Source organism: Octopus bimaculoides, chromosome 10 (genome assembly GCF_046866305.1).
Source record: "Octopus bimaculoides isolate indiv1 chromosome 10, ASM4686630v1, whole genome shotgun sequence".
NCBI classification, from domain to species: Eukaryota; Metazoa; Mollusca; class Cephalopoda; order Octopoda; family Octopodidae; genus Octopus; species Octopus bimaculoides.
The window spans coordinates 25622622-25636984 of NC_142937.1; the positions used below are offsets into that span (position 1 = coordinate 25622622).

The 14363-nt window shown below is 35.3% G+C and overlaps 1 protein-coding gene across 7 annotated transcripts in view; it reads right to left on the bottom strand.

Annotated features, from left to right (window-relative positions):
* LOC106880784 (uncharacterized) overlaps positions 1-14363 on the bottom strand; it is a 274817-nt gene that overhangs the window by 40268 nt on the left and 220186 nt on the right. For all 7 annotated transcript variants that reach the window (XM_089358464.1, XM_089358463.1, XM_089358466.1 and 4 more), the window contains 12 exons: positions 12297-12503; positions 11450-11569; positions 9775-10101; positions 8474-8680; positions 7169-7288; positions 6327-6435; positions 4687-4913; positions 3421-3645; positions 2698-2799; positions 1792-1962; positions 1418-1573; positions 413-610 (listed from right to left, as the gene is read on the bottom strand). In XM_089358464.1, coding sequence (XP_089214590.1) covers positions 413-610; positions 1418-1573; positions 1792-1962; positions 2698-2799; positions 3421-3645; positions 4687-4913; positions 6327-6435; positions 7169-7288; positions 8474-8680; positions 9775-10101; positions 11450-11569; positions 12297-12503 — 2169 coding nt within the window. The remainder of the gene's footprint in view (positions 1-412; positions 611-1417; positions 1574-1791; positions 1963-2697; positions 2800-3420; positions 3646-4686; positions 4914-6326; positions 6436-7168; positions 7289-8473; positions 8681-9774; positions 10102-11449; positions 11570-12296; positions 12504-14363) is intronic.

Genomic DNA, 14363 nt, shown 5'->3' on the forward strand with positions numbered 1-14363 from the left:
ACATTAGCTTCATGAAGACACCATTACCACCTGCCTGACTTCACTAGCACCACAACAATGGCCATGTAAAATATGAGAGGTTCTTCTGCTGCACTCTTTTTTTCTCGGGAATTTTGTGTATATTTTAGAGCTAAGTGAACTGCAGCACAATGTAGTGCCGACAACATATCTGAACAGCTAATCTGCAGTTATGTAGTCTGATGTGTTAATTCCAGACAGTTTTTTTTCCACAGTATTTGTTTTAGGAGCAAATATATACATGAAATGTTTCAGCTCCAAAATCTAACCAGGTCCCAAACAGATGGTCATGTACAAATGATGATGCATTATGAATTGGTGGCTTATTGGCCAGAAACTAAAACAAGACCATAATAACAAGGAAATAAACTAATTCCAAAATAATGCAATTTACCTCTTTCAAAGATCCTTCAATTTCATGGCGTTTATTTAAGCTTTTATCTAACAATTCTTCCCAATTGGAATTCAAACTGTCCAGTCGACCTTTGATAGAAGAAACTTCCAGATCATTTTCAGCAGCTACCATCTTTTTCCCAACTTCATTGAGAGAATCTACACTGGGGAGATGGGCTTGGATATCATTTTGAAGAACCTACAAGATGAAGAAAATCATATATATATATATATATATGAAAAAAAAAAAAAAATGTAAATCGTTTCAAAATCCCAAACTAATTCAATACATTAACAAGAAATTAAATCAATCAATTAATATATTATTTATTTTTAACTTGTTTCAATCACTGAACTGCTACTACGCTGGGGTCCTGCTTTGAAAGGTTAGTTGAACAAAACAAGCTGAGTACTTATCTTTAAAGTATGATACTTATTCTATCATTCTCTTTTGTCAAACTTCTAGGTTATGAGGACATAAATAAACCAATGCCAGTTGTCAAGTGGTGGACGGACACACACATGCCGAAACTTTGGATGTTTTAGTCTGCTCTGTAAGATGGTTGGTGTTAGGAAGGGCATCTAGTTGTAAAAACCCTGCCAAAACAGACAGTGAAGCCTGATGCAGTCTTCTGTCTTGTGAGCCCCTGTCAAACCATCCAACCAATGCCAGCATAGAAAATGGATGTTATATGATGAGGATAATGCTGAACATATACAATAAGCTTCCACATAGTTTTCATTTACCAAATTCACTCAAGACATCAGTTGTCCCGAGGACATTGAGACCAGATCGTAAACTTGTTGAATGGTGGTTCTTAACAGGATATTTACAGCAGTTTTAGATATAGACATGACCAAGGGAAATGGGAAGTTATGATCATCATGCCTTTCTGAAGGGCTTTAATCACAATTCACAGGTTTAGTTTACTGATAACTTTAACTCTTGTACCAATATAATAATAGGAAAAAATAAATGAGGAGAAGAAAATAAAAGAATACAAACATTTAATTTGGATAGTTCCATCTCAATGGTTCTTGGGTCACCAAACAATTGTTGAATGCTGTCAACTGCTTTGCCAGTTTTAAAAAGCCATGTTAGGATTTCATTGAGTGCATGGTCAAACTGTCCCACATTCAAGAGAGCTGCTTGTAGTTGGCGCTGAAAACAGATGGAAATGGTGTTTAGATTATCTACTGAACTGAACAGAGAGGTGAGTGGGTAGAGTGGTAGTAGTAGTGGGAGGAGAAGGGCGAGAGGAGAGCAAGAAAAGAGAGTGGGAGGGGGAATGAGAGGTGAGCGGGGAGCAAGAGGAGAGGTAGAGAAGAGAAGATAGATGTAGGTTTGGAAGAACATGAGCAATATTAAAACAGTCCTACCTCTCGATCAGCAATATTTCCAATAAGCATATCCCAACGTAGATTCATATTGGCAATTGGTTCTTTAATATAGATACATTGGTCATTGGTGCTGTCTTTTGATAACTCAGTAGCTTGTTGGTTCAGATTCTCAACCTCTTCTTGTTTTGCATCAACATTGGATTTAAATTCCTGAAATTTCACAAACAGAAAATGAAAACAAGATAAAGGAAATAAGGAATAAAATTTTTTTTTCTACTATAAATATTCTTAACCCTTTCATGGTTTTTTTTTACCCTTTGAAATACCTAGATAGAATTTCAACTACTTTAGAAGACAATCAAACAATTAGAAGGATTTAGTAAAATAACTATAATTAATCCGTTCATTACCATATTTCTGTTGAAATATATTGCTCCTGTTTAAATTAATTTTGAAAATAATGAAGAATTGAGTAAAATGTTATTCTGGTGTTTAGAACATTAAATGAAATTTTGATGGAAGGTTATAATTTAGATCACTTTAAAACAGGAAATTTGTATCCTAGAACCATCTTCCATCAAAATGTTATGTTAATTTATGTTCCAAACACCAGCATTTTACTAAATTCATTATTTTCAAAATTTAGTGAAACAAAGACAGTGTATTTCAACAGAAATTTGATTAACAAAAGGGTTGACAAAGAATTTACCATGTGTGAAGGAGTAATGTGTGCGTGTTTAGAACAGTGAAAAGATTGTTAAACATATGGAAGGAAGGGTGTGTGACACCATGACCAAACTCTGAAGAATGTTTGAGTAAACAGAATAATACATGCTGCACTGAAACAGTCTGAGAGGAACTTCTAGCAATCTAAGAGATGAGAGACATGAAAGGTTTAAAAATAAATAAAAACAAATAAAAATAATGGAAAATCAAATAAATTACCTTTAATTCTTTAGTTTGTGATTTAATGTCTTCAAACTCATTACCAATTGGTTTTAGACACTGGAATTTCTCCTCTGTGGTGTTCAACCAAGTTAAGAACGTCTGGAAAGAAAACCACGTTATTATTATTATTATTATTATTATTATGTATTGAAGGAGGAATGGACATTAGTATGATATGCATATGTTAGAGTACTGTAAGTGTAGTGAAAGTGTATGATAGGAATACAAAGAGGGTGGGTCATAGATAGAGGGTAGGTCATACAAAGGGATATAAAAGCATGTTTGAAATGCACAGTTACAAAACTGGAAAGGGATGTTTGCAATAAGTGTGAAAGTGTAGAAATGAGATATTGGAGAGCTTGAGGTGGCCAATCAAAATCCATGTTGACTTCTTTTCAGTGCAATAAACGAAACAGCAGAACTAATGAATAGCATCTACTTGGGAGATTTATGTCCAAAGTTTTGTGAAGATGAACCAAATTTACAATAAAAAGCAGAAAAGTATATATTTCACAAGTAGTTCATAATATAAAAATGCTCAACAGTTGTTTAATTAGCAATAAACATTATTAATTCCATAATTATGATATATAATTTAAATTAATTTAAAGTGAGGTTTATCTCAAAATTTTAAGCTTTTAATTACTCTGGATATATTTTTTTGTTGTTCATGCATCACTCTTCTCCACATAAATCTATAAAGTAACAAAGAGATCTTACCAAAAGTTCATCATGGAAGTGGACAACTTTATGAAGAGTTGTCTCCAGAGTTCTTGACCGTTTCATGTATTCGTTATTGATTGTTGCAAGGCTTGTGTCTAGGTCATCGATATTTTTCTTCACCTCTGGTTTATCCGGTTCTCCACACAAATTAACCAACTGTTCTCCAGTTTGGTGTACATCTTCCAAGTCAACCTGCGAAGCTTGGATATCTTCTTTCAAAGTCTGTTGAAACATGAAATTGGTAAAGGTAAGGTTTCAAATACAATTCACCTATTTACCTATAAATACCTATTCACTTTATATAATTCTTTTTTTTTTACTTTCCTTAGTCTTCATTTCTTTCTTACAAATTCCTCTGCACACAAGCATTCACATTTGGTGGAGAGAGAGAGAGAAAGAGAGAGACAGAGACAGAGAGAGACAGACAGACAGAGAGAGAGAGAGAGGGGGGGAGGACTGTTGTTCATTAGCATTATATTTTTATGTCTACTTTTTCATTCTTGCATGGGTTGGACAATATTTATTGAGGGATATGTTTTACATTCAGATACTCTTCCAGATACCAATGCTTGTTTGTTTCCAAGCAAGTTAATATCTCCCCATGCCCGGACATGTTTTTGCCAAAGATTGGAAATGAATGACACTGCTTGTATGACAGAGAAACTTATTTACAACTATCAAGCAATGTCAAGAGAAAGAGACAGAAAGATACACACACATCTATCTATATCTATCTATCTAATATATGCTACACACACACACACATGCATTTGATGACTATAATTGTATTCTCACACAATGAAAATGGATAATTATTCATGAGTATCAAAAATAACCTAAAATCAACACCCTCTTTCTCCAATATAAAACCTAACACCTCTCTCTCTCTTTATATAAAACACTGGCTTTTCATATCATTGTAATATAACTAACCAGTCATTATCATTATTCCAATAACTGACTACTCTCTTCATTTCAATACCATAAATGACAAAAGACCCTGATCATCCACTTCCAATATAACCAACCAATATCTCCCCTCCACAATCACCATTCTGATATCTGATTAGTATCACCTCTGCTGATATCATAACCAATATCTCTCTTCCAATATAACCAACTCTCAGTTCGGACATCAAATGTGATATTTCCTTCCAATATCAAAGCCAAGCGTTAGCTTCCTTCTGATATTACAACCAATATTAGAACCCTTCCCAATTTCAAAACAAATAGAAAAGATTAAAAAAAAACTTTTTTTTTTACCTCCAGCTCTTCTTGTTGTTCTCTAATAATGGATGGTTCCAAACCAGGCAATTCTTGGTTTGATAAGCTGTCTTGTAAATCTTTTAATGTACTCATAAGACTGTTTAGATCTTCCCAAAACTTCTCAGATACATCCAGGGTCTCTTCAAGAGCCTTACTTCTCTCTTCAGTGGTGCATTTAATGCTGTCGTACAGTCTGATTAACTCGTCTAGTTTCTGTTTGACATCTGCAGAGGAATAAACACACAAATTATAATAACTCTGAGTATCACAGCCACCCCTACATCGCACACACAAAAACAAAAAATACAAGTTGCATGAGGAGTAACAGACTGACACACCAGATTGAATCACTGCACCCTTCTAAATCTTTTCACTACCAAGGATCCCCTTTATTTAAATGAGTTTTCCCACGGACCCCAGGATCTTGAAAGGTCTGTCAGCTTAACATGTTCATAAAACCCTAGTACTACCTCTGTGGACTACCAGGGACCTGCAGACCACAGATTGGGAACCACTGGACTAACCCATTCATCCAAATTTCAGCCCTTGTGCTTATATTAGAAAGGATTATTATTATTATTATTTGGGTTGATCATATGATACTTGATAGAATGAGCAGTGTTCACAGCTAGGCTGAAGTACATAGGTTGATTCTTAGTAATCAGTTTGTTTCATCAAAAGAGGATGGGCAGTGCCCATAACATATTTGAATGGTGGGTGAAAGGAAGGACTAAGACACAAATTATGGGTCATTCTCAGATCAAGACCCAATTCAAATGCTTGCAAAACAGTGAATAGTTTTAAATATTCACAAAGTAGTAGTAGTAGTAGAGTGGTGGTTGTGGTATTGGTAGTAATGTTAACCTAGACTACGGGTAAATTCTTCCACCCAGGAACAAATAGACTCCATTTAATTAGCTTCTGCACAATTTCCTTTCTCCCCAATTTCATTCACAATGTTTTGGTTGATGTGGTGCTTAGTAAATATTTGCTCAGTGAGCTATGAAGTGAGACAAAATCCCTGGAATTATATGAGTGAATATATTTGTCATAAACTTATTTGAGTTTCAGACAATGAGGGTGTCTCAACAAATTACATCTGTTGTGAAAGATAACTAATTTGTTACTCTAAATAGTTCATTAGTTACTTTCCAATAATTACAAAAATTATTGATCAATTTCTATGACTGTGCTCTATTTATTGTACTTCAGACAAAACTCTAACACTGGAATATCAATTGCATCCAGAAATTCCATTAGTTTATTTTTTACCATAATACACCCTTTAATGAAGCAGACAAAACCTTGGGGTTGATTAAATAAGTACCAGTTACATACTGAGGTTGATGTAATCGACTAGTCCCCTCCCCCAAAATTTCAGGCCTTGTGCTTATAGTAGAAAGGATCATCATCATCATCATCAGCATCACCATCACCATCACCACCATCATCATCATCATTATTATTACTTCATTCAAGAAAGACTGTGTACCCATAATCAATAAAACCAAGAATAACTGAAAACCCAGAATCAATAAAATAAATACCATCAATTATTGAAAGATGATACAATCACTTATACTCCACCCTCCAAGACTGGATTTGTGCTTATATTAAAAGTTAATATTCTTGCTTACCATTGACAGCTTCATCCTCAGCATCACCTGCTTGACTGATTAATTCTTGTGCAGTAAACTTCACTGAATTCAGTGCAGTCAACCGCAACTCCATGTCTTCAATCAAGTGCTGCAATTATTATTATTATTATTATTATTATTATTATTATTATTTAAGCACAATAGTGTCAAATATTTTAGTGGTAGATAAATTATGGTCTAAACTACAATACCCAACTCTAGGTTTATCACCATTTAGTGCTGCTCTGGTGTTTTTATCAGAGATTGGGGGTTAAAAATTGTTCAAATTAATAGCAATGAGAGATCCTTAAACTGTAATTTGATCATTGTATTAATTTTGCTTATTATGAGGCAATGTGAGTCACAGAAAATACCAGTTGTGTTTTTAAATGGATAATTAACATCATTACAAGAATGACCATGAAATTTAATTAATACAGTTAAAGGATTTTTAAAAAAAAGCACACTTTAAAGAATCAATTGAACTACTATCTTCCTTAGAATTGCTTCACAATATTTACATAGTGCCACACATATAGAATTTATACAGGGTACGGTAGAAATACCTCCCATATTTTACATGGCCATTGTCATGGTGCTAGTGAAGTCAGATGTTAATAGTGTCTACATGTAACTAAAGTTTTGCCTTTTATTTTCAGCACCTGCCATGATTTGAACCATACTTGGTGTTGAAACATTTGTCAACCTCTAAAATGTGGGAATATTCTTTGCTTTTTTTGCTGCACCCTCTATTATTACATATTTGTCTGGATACTGAAAAATTAATCCTAAATATGAACGAAATAAAAGAAGGGAAAAGAAAATATCTGAGAATAACTTACCATATTTTCTGATATCTGCTCCTTCAATTTATCAGGATGGGCAGAGATGGGCTCAGCATGCTGCACCTGTTGAGCAGTGGTTGCTAAACAATCCAACATGTCTTCTAGCTTGTCAGTAAACTGGAATCAAGAAAAATTAGCCAATAGAAACTGAGTTTGGGGAAAGTAAGAATAAAATAAATAAAAATACTTTGAAATAATAATAATAATAACTGATATAATGTTGGTTGGTTGATTTCTCCAGTCACACTCTCCATCATATAGAAAGATGTGGGGGAGAGAGAGTAAAATAGAGAAAGAGAGTTAAGATAACATAAGTTAATAAGCAGGCTTTATCTTGTGAAAGGCACTGCATTGCTTCCTTGAGCAAGTCTTTCATACATGCCAAACAGTGCAGCTGATTTCTCTACAAATTCCTATATTGTCAAAGCTCATTTTGATAACTTGTCATTTGTCTCAATGCAGGGCCATAGAGCAACACACACATACACACTCTTTTACATAGATACATTAGAGCCGTATTGATGCATGCCATTCATTAAACTAGACACAAGACCCATTTCTGTCAGAGTTTTGTCCCCATAGAAGAAGAATAAAGCTTTGATACTGGAATACATGGTATTAGCCCAGTCAGGGGCAAAACTGAGAAAACTGTCAACTCTTGATGTAACAAATATATCTTTCCAACATATTGACTTTTATATAAGATAATGTCTGCGCTATGGAAAATATATTTATGATATGCTTTACAATTCTTACATTACTATATATACATATATACATGGATGCACACATTTGTACACATACACACACATTATATCTTTTATCTTTTATTTGTTTCAGTCTTTGGACTGTGGCCATGCTGGGACACTGTCTTGATGAATTTTCAGTTGAATAAAATGATCCTAATACCCATTTTGTGAAGCTTAGTGCTTATTTTATTGGTCACTTTTTGCTGAACTGCTAAGTTGTGGTGACATAAACACACCAACATTGGTTGTCAAATAATGATGGGGAACAGACAGACACACACACACACACAATGGGCTTCTTTCATTTTCCACCTACCAAATCCAATTACAAAGCTTTGGTTGACCCAAGGCTGTAGTAGAAGACATTTACTCAAAATGCCACACAATGGGGCTGAACCCAGAATCATGTGGTTGGGAAGCAAGCTTCTTCCCACACAGCCATGCCAGCACCTAACTTTTTCACACACACACATGTAGGAATCTATGTATAAACATCTCGAAAAAGAAAAAAAAAACTTTAAAGACGTCAGTATATAGAAAACTGGTAACTTACTTCAGCCGATTGTTGAAGGGCTTCTTCAATTGAATTGGAGCGTTCGCGAACAAGGTTACGAATGTGTTCAACATGTTTATTAGATTCATCCAACATTTCTTGCATTCTTTCAGCATCTTCATCACCACAGAGGCTGCTCAATGCAGAGCCAGTTTTGTTCAATTTCTCAATCAATGGTTTGTGATCAATCACATCTTGACGAATCAACTAGAAAATATCAAATGGATTGACATGTAGAGAAAGAAGACATGTGATGTAGCAATGGGAGAAGGAAAGACACAAACTAGTGAACATGGTGGGAAATAGGTAAATGATGGTAAATATGTAGAGCAAAAGCTAACATGTAGAAAGAGAGAGAAAGATTGGTGGACTTGGAGAAAAAAGACGATGGTAAATGTGTAGAGAGAAAGAAACAGACTGGCAATTATGGAGGAAAGAAGCTCTATGATGGTAAACATGTAGCCAAAAAAAAAAAAAACATTGAATATGGAGAGAGAAACAGCCCATAGAAAAACATGTAGAGACAGACACAAGAGGGTGAACATGGAGAGGCAGGCACATGGGCATGTAGAGAAAATAAATAAAAAAGGCAGTCAAATGAGAGAGAGAAACGAAAATTTATCTCATTCTTTTGTTTCACCTCACTTATAACTGACATTGTTTTAAATTTTGGAAACATAAAAAAACATTTACTATATATATGTACAATGAGCTTTCTTCAGTGTCAATCAAACTCGGTCATAAGATATTGATAGGTCAAAACTGAAACTAAATGGTCTGGAAGCAAACTTCTTAACTATATATCCATGCCTGCATGTTATATCATCATTATTTAATATATGTTTTCCATGAGCAAGTGAGCTGCAAGGCTGCATTGAGCCTCAATGTCTACTTTGGCACAGTTTTTATGGCTGGATTTCTTTCCTAATGCCAATCACTTTACAGAGTGTACTGGGCATATTTATCAAATATATATATATATTAGTTGAACTGTTGATACAACATGATGTTCTGGTGATCTGATGAACAAGTTTTCTTTATTTCCATTAATTTGTGAATATACATTTGTATTGTATAATGATGAGCATACATATTGATGCAAACAAGTACACATAATTTCTTGCATATTAAAATTAATACTGCAATGAAGAAGGTTGCAAAATGGCTGTAATCCTATGGAAGTCACTTAGGAAGTTTGAGAGTTGAATATATATTTTATTTAACTGACTTTATGTTCATATAAATATTATATTAAATATATACACATTAAATATTACAACAAGATAAAAAGTTATTCAAACCTTAGCTTTCTCCTGCTGTCGCTTCAACTGTTCAGAATTAATAGGTATGACATCAAGTTCTGACAGCGAGGGTTCAAGTTCTTCAAACCAGGACTGCAAGTGGGTGTGGGTTTCATGGAAATGTTTGGAGAGTGGTAAAGCTTGCTCAAGCTGGCTTAACCTGTCTGCATTAATTTTCATTACTGTGTCAATCTGTGTCTTGAGAGTCTCCATTTTTTCTTTGATCACTGGCTCTTCATCCAGTTTGTTTTCTCGCAGAAGTTTTTTAGCCGCAGCTAGAAGATCTCGGGCTCTGTCCTTCTGGCTACCAACTTCTGCATCCAGAAACTGATGAAAAACAAACAAAACAACATTACAGACATAAACCAGCACAATTTCTTACATCATTTTAAATACTTTGGTTGAATAATAATTCATTCTACTATAGGTACTAGCCCTGAAATGCCGGGGAGAGGACTAGTCAATTACATCAACCCCAGTATTTCACTGGTACATAATTTATTGATCCCGAGAAGATGAAAGGCAAACTCGACCTTGGAGGAATTTGAACTCAGAATGTAATGATGGGTAAAATACCATTAAGCATTTTGTCCAGCGTGCTAACAATTCTGCCAGCTTGCTACCTTAATAATAATCCTTTCTTCTTCTTCTTCTTCTACTACTACTAATAATAATAATAATGATGATTAAAGGTGATTGGAATGGAATGTCCTGTAGAGCTTCTACAAAAAGTCTGTTTCTTATCATCAGAAGAAAAATCATCAGAAGGGTTATGAGCACTTGAAGGCCTATTGAAATCACGTGGATATTTAAGGTTATGGGTAGGAACCTCTACCCACATTAATTCTACAAAGAATAAGACCAATCCTAAGTCAAGTTCAATAATAACTCTAATATTGGTTGAAAGCCAGCAATTTTGAAGGCAGGGTGGGGGAAGTCAATGATATGGACCCAAATACTTCACTGATACTTTATTTTATTGAACCTGAAAGGAGGAAAGGCAAATCAGAAAGAAATGCTGCTAAGCATTTTGCCTGATACACTTACAATTCTGATGGCTTGCCATCTTAATAACAACAGCATAAATATAATATATTGTAGTAATGCTAATAGTGGTAAGAATAGTCATACCAGGGGAGTCATACCAGGGGAGTCATTGGTATGATGAAAAGAAGGAAAAGCAGAGAAAAAGGGAAAAGAAAAGCAAAATGAGTGAATCATCATTAATGGAAGTTTTCAATCCTCCATTATGAAAGATATCAAGTTAATATTGTTATAATTCAAGGAATCTTCAATGAACTTAGCTAATTTTCTATCATAGCTCAGAGAAAACAGAATAGAAGGTTACTGAACAGAGATAGCTCTGGTTCTGTTATATTAGAGAATCAAGCATTGGGGAGTTTTCAGACATCGATGGTTAGGATTGTTGTAATTTAGAGATCACACAGTGAAGGTTCAGTGAGAAGAAAGCTGTGTTCTGTGAATGGGCAATTACCAGCTACAGTATTTGCATTCAGCTTAGAAGTAGCAATGGATAGATAGATAGATAGATAGATAGACATATGGAGGGATAGACAGACAGATAGATACAAGCTGATGTTGAACTAAAGAAAAAAAGAAAAATGATTGAGAGAGGAAGATGTATTGAGTGAAATGGAAAATTTTCCTGACTTACTTTTTGGTCTTCCAGTTGGCTTTGAATTTTCCCAGATTCACAGCTAACTGAATCAGCTCCAATTATTTCATTCTGTGTGTCACCAAACCAACCCAACAATTCATCAATCTCATTCAGAACCTAATAAAGAATTGAAACAAAATAATGCACTGATATACAATGGATATGGATTATAATAATGTATTAATATTGATAGGTGAAGGTGCATGGTCTAGTGGTTAGATTGTTACACTCATGATTGTGAGACTGTTGTTTCAATTCCTGAAACCAGGTGGTGCATTGTTAACTTAAACAAAACATTTCATCTCCTGTTGCTCTGTTGGAGTTACATGTGTTGAATAGCAGTTTGACTCAGCTTAACATTAAAGTTTCCTGGGTAGAGGATACATCCACCTCATCCGAACACTTGATGAGGCAGACATACCCTATGACCAAAAACTTTAATTAATATGAAGCTCAGCCAAATTGTTATAGCTTTATATGTGTGTGTGTGTGTGTGTGTGTTAGTGGAGGGGCACAAAAAAATTTTCAAATTTTCCAAGGAAATTGATTGAAATAAAATCAAGTAAAATAAAGTAGAATATTTGTCAAAAAATTCTCAAACAATCTAAATATTCAACTTTATTTCATTCTTTTTCATTTCTTTGGAAATTCTGAAGAATTTCTGTACCTGCATATAAATAAATTAAGGACCAATTCCTTCATTTCTCCTGACTAACCTTGTTATTCTTATTATTATCAATATACTATTCTGTACACAACCAAAAACGTTTTATTCCTATATGTGAGTGTGTGTGTGATAGTTAAGTAGATTTTTCTTAATTCAAATTATTTGATCAATTTATACCTCGAGAGATTTCTGTCGAGAAAGACGTATCTTCTCTGCTTTGGAATTTATCTGTTCACTGAGGGCCTCAAACCGATGGCTATCTTTATTTGCAATATCTGTGAGGCGTGCACAGGCTTCTTCAGGTAGGAGGTCACCAAGTTTACTACCCTGGGTGCTGATAACATTCAACAATGGCTGGGCCACAGATAGCTGCTCTTCCAGTTTCTATATAAAGATAAGCAAGTTTGTAATTTAGTAATTATGTAAAACATAAGACATTTCAAAGCTTTATTTAACTGAACAGGAAGGAGAAAAGGGAAAGTGAGAGATTCAAAGAAATCTGAATGGAACTTTTGTTTAATAGTGACTTTAACCCTGAAGGCACATGACTCAGTAGTTAGAGCATCAGGATCACAATCATGAGGTAGTGAGTTCGATTCCTGGACTGGGCAGTGTGTTGTGTTCTGGAGCAAGACACTTTATTTCACATTGCTCCGGTTCACTCAGCTGTAGAAATGAGTTGTGATGTCACTGGTGCCAAGCTGTACCAGACTTTGCCTTTCCCTTGGATAACATTGCTGGTGTGGAGAGGGGAGACTGGTCTTCCATAAACAACAACCTTGCTTGGACTTGTGCCTCAGAGGGTAACTTTCTAGGTGCAATCTCATGGTCATTCATGGCTGAAGGGGGTCTTTAGCCTTTTACTCAATAGATGATGATCATCATCATCGTTTTAATGTCCACTTTCCCATGCTTGTGTACATTGGATGAAATTCAGTGAGATAGATTTTTGACAGCCAGATGTCCTTCTTGTTGCCAACCTTCACCTGTTTCCAAGGTAGTATTTCCCCCATGGCCAGACATGAAAGACAGCTTGTATGATGGTAATGCTTGTGTACAACTATCACACAACAGCAAGGCTAGGTGACACTAAAACACTCACACACCCACAATGAGCTTCTTTCAGATTCTGTCAACCAAATTCCCTCATAAGGCTTTGGTCAGCCAGGAACTATAGTCGAAGACTTGCTCATGGTATCACACAATGGGACTGAACCCAGAACCATTAAGCAGGGAAGCAAACTTCTGAACCACACAGCATGGTGCTATATTAACAGCACATTGTCAAGTGGCGGGTGTTAAGAAGGGACATTTGGCCATGGAAGTTATTCATTATTCCCCTCTCTCATCATCAAGTCTGTCTTATAACTATCTCCATCGTGCCAATCATGCTACATGAATTACTATTAATCACTTTCTTCTATTACTACTTCCTCTATTGCCCTCTCCTAATACCACTGTTCCTTCTCCACAAAATCATAATCTCTCTTCACCCACCTATCCCGATTCCCTCTCTCCATTCTCTCTTCTTTTCAGTCTCTTCAGGTTGCCTTGAAGGAAAGGTAACAACATAGCTTATAGAATCCTATTTAGTCTTGCCTAAAACAGGATAACCTCTGTAGGGCTAGTGCTACAATAAATGCACCCTGCTCAGAACACACTATAAACATGTTAGTGTACGGAAGGGCACCCAGCCAAAGGAACCAAACCAAAAACGAAATGCATGAGGACAATGTGGGTTTCTGATCTGCCTAAAAGAGTAGGAACTCTAGATGAGAAATTGCACTGTGAAGATTTATCTAACACATGTCAACATGGAAAGTGAGATAAAATGGAGATAAAAGTGATAATGATGACCATGAAGGCAATACTTTCAAAATGGATGAAATGTAAACACGCTCTTTAGCCTTCACCTACATGTTCATATCACGACTTCATCATTTAATGTCAATGTTCCAATGCTGGCATGGGTTGGACAGTTTGACAGGAACTGATGTGTCCAAGGAATGCATCAAGCTCCAGTGTCTGTTTTGGCATGGTTTTTGCTGTTGGAGGCCTTTCCTAACACTTCCAAACACTTCAAAGCATGAACAGAGTGCTTTTTTTGTGCCATCTGCACTATTAAGGTCACCATGGAGTTCATAAGACTACAAACCCTAAAGTATATCCTGTATATGGTCAACTAAAAAATTCTAGGAAATATTGTCATCTATTTCATCAAGTCTAGAATGAAAAAGTTGAATC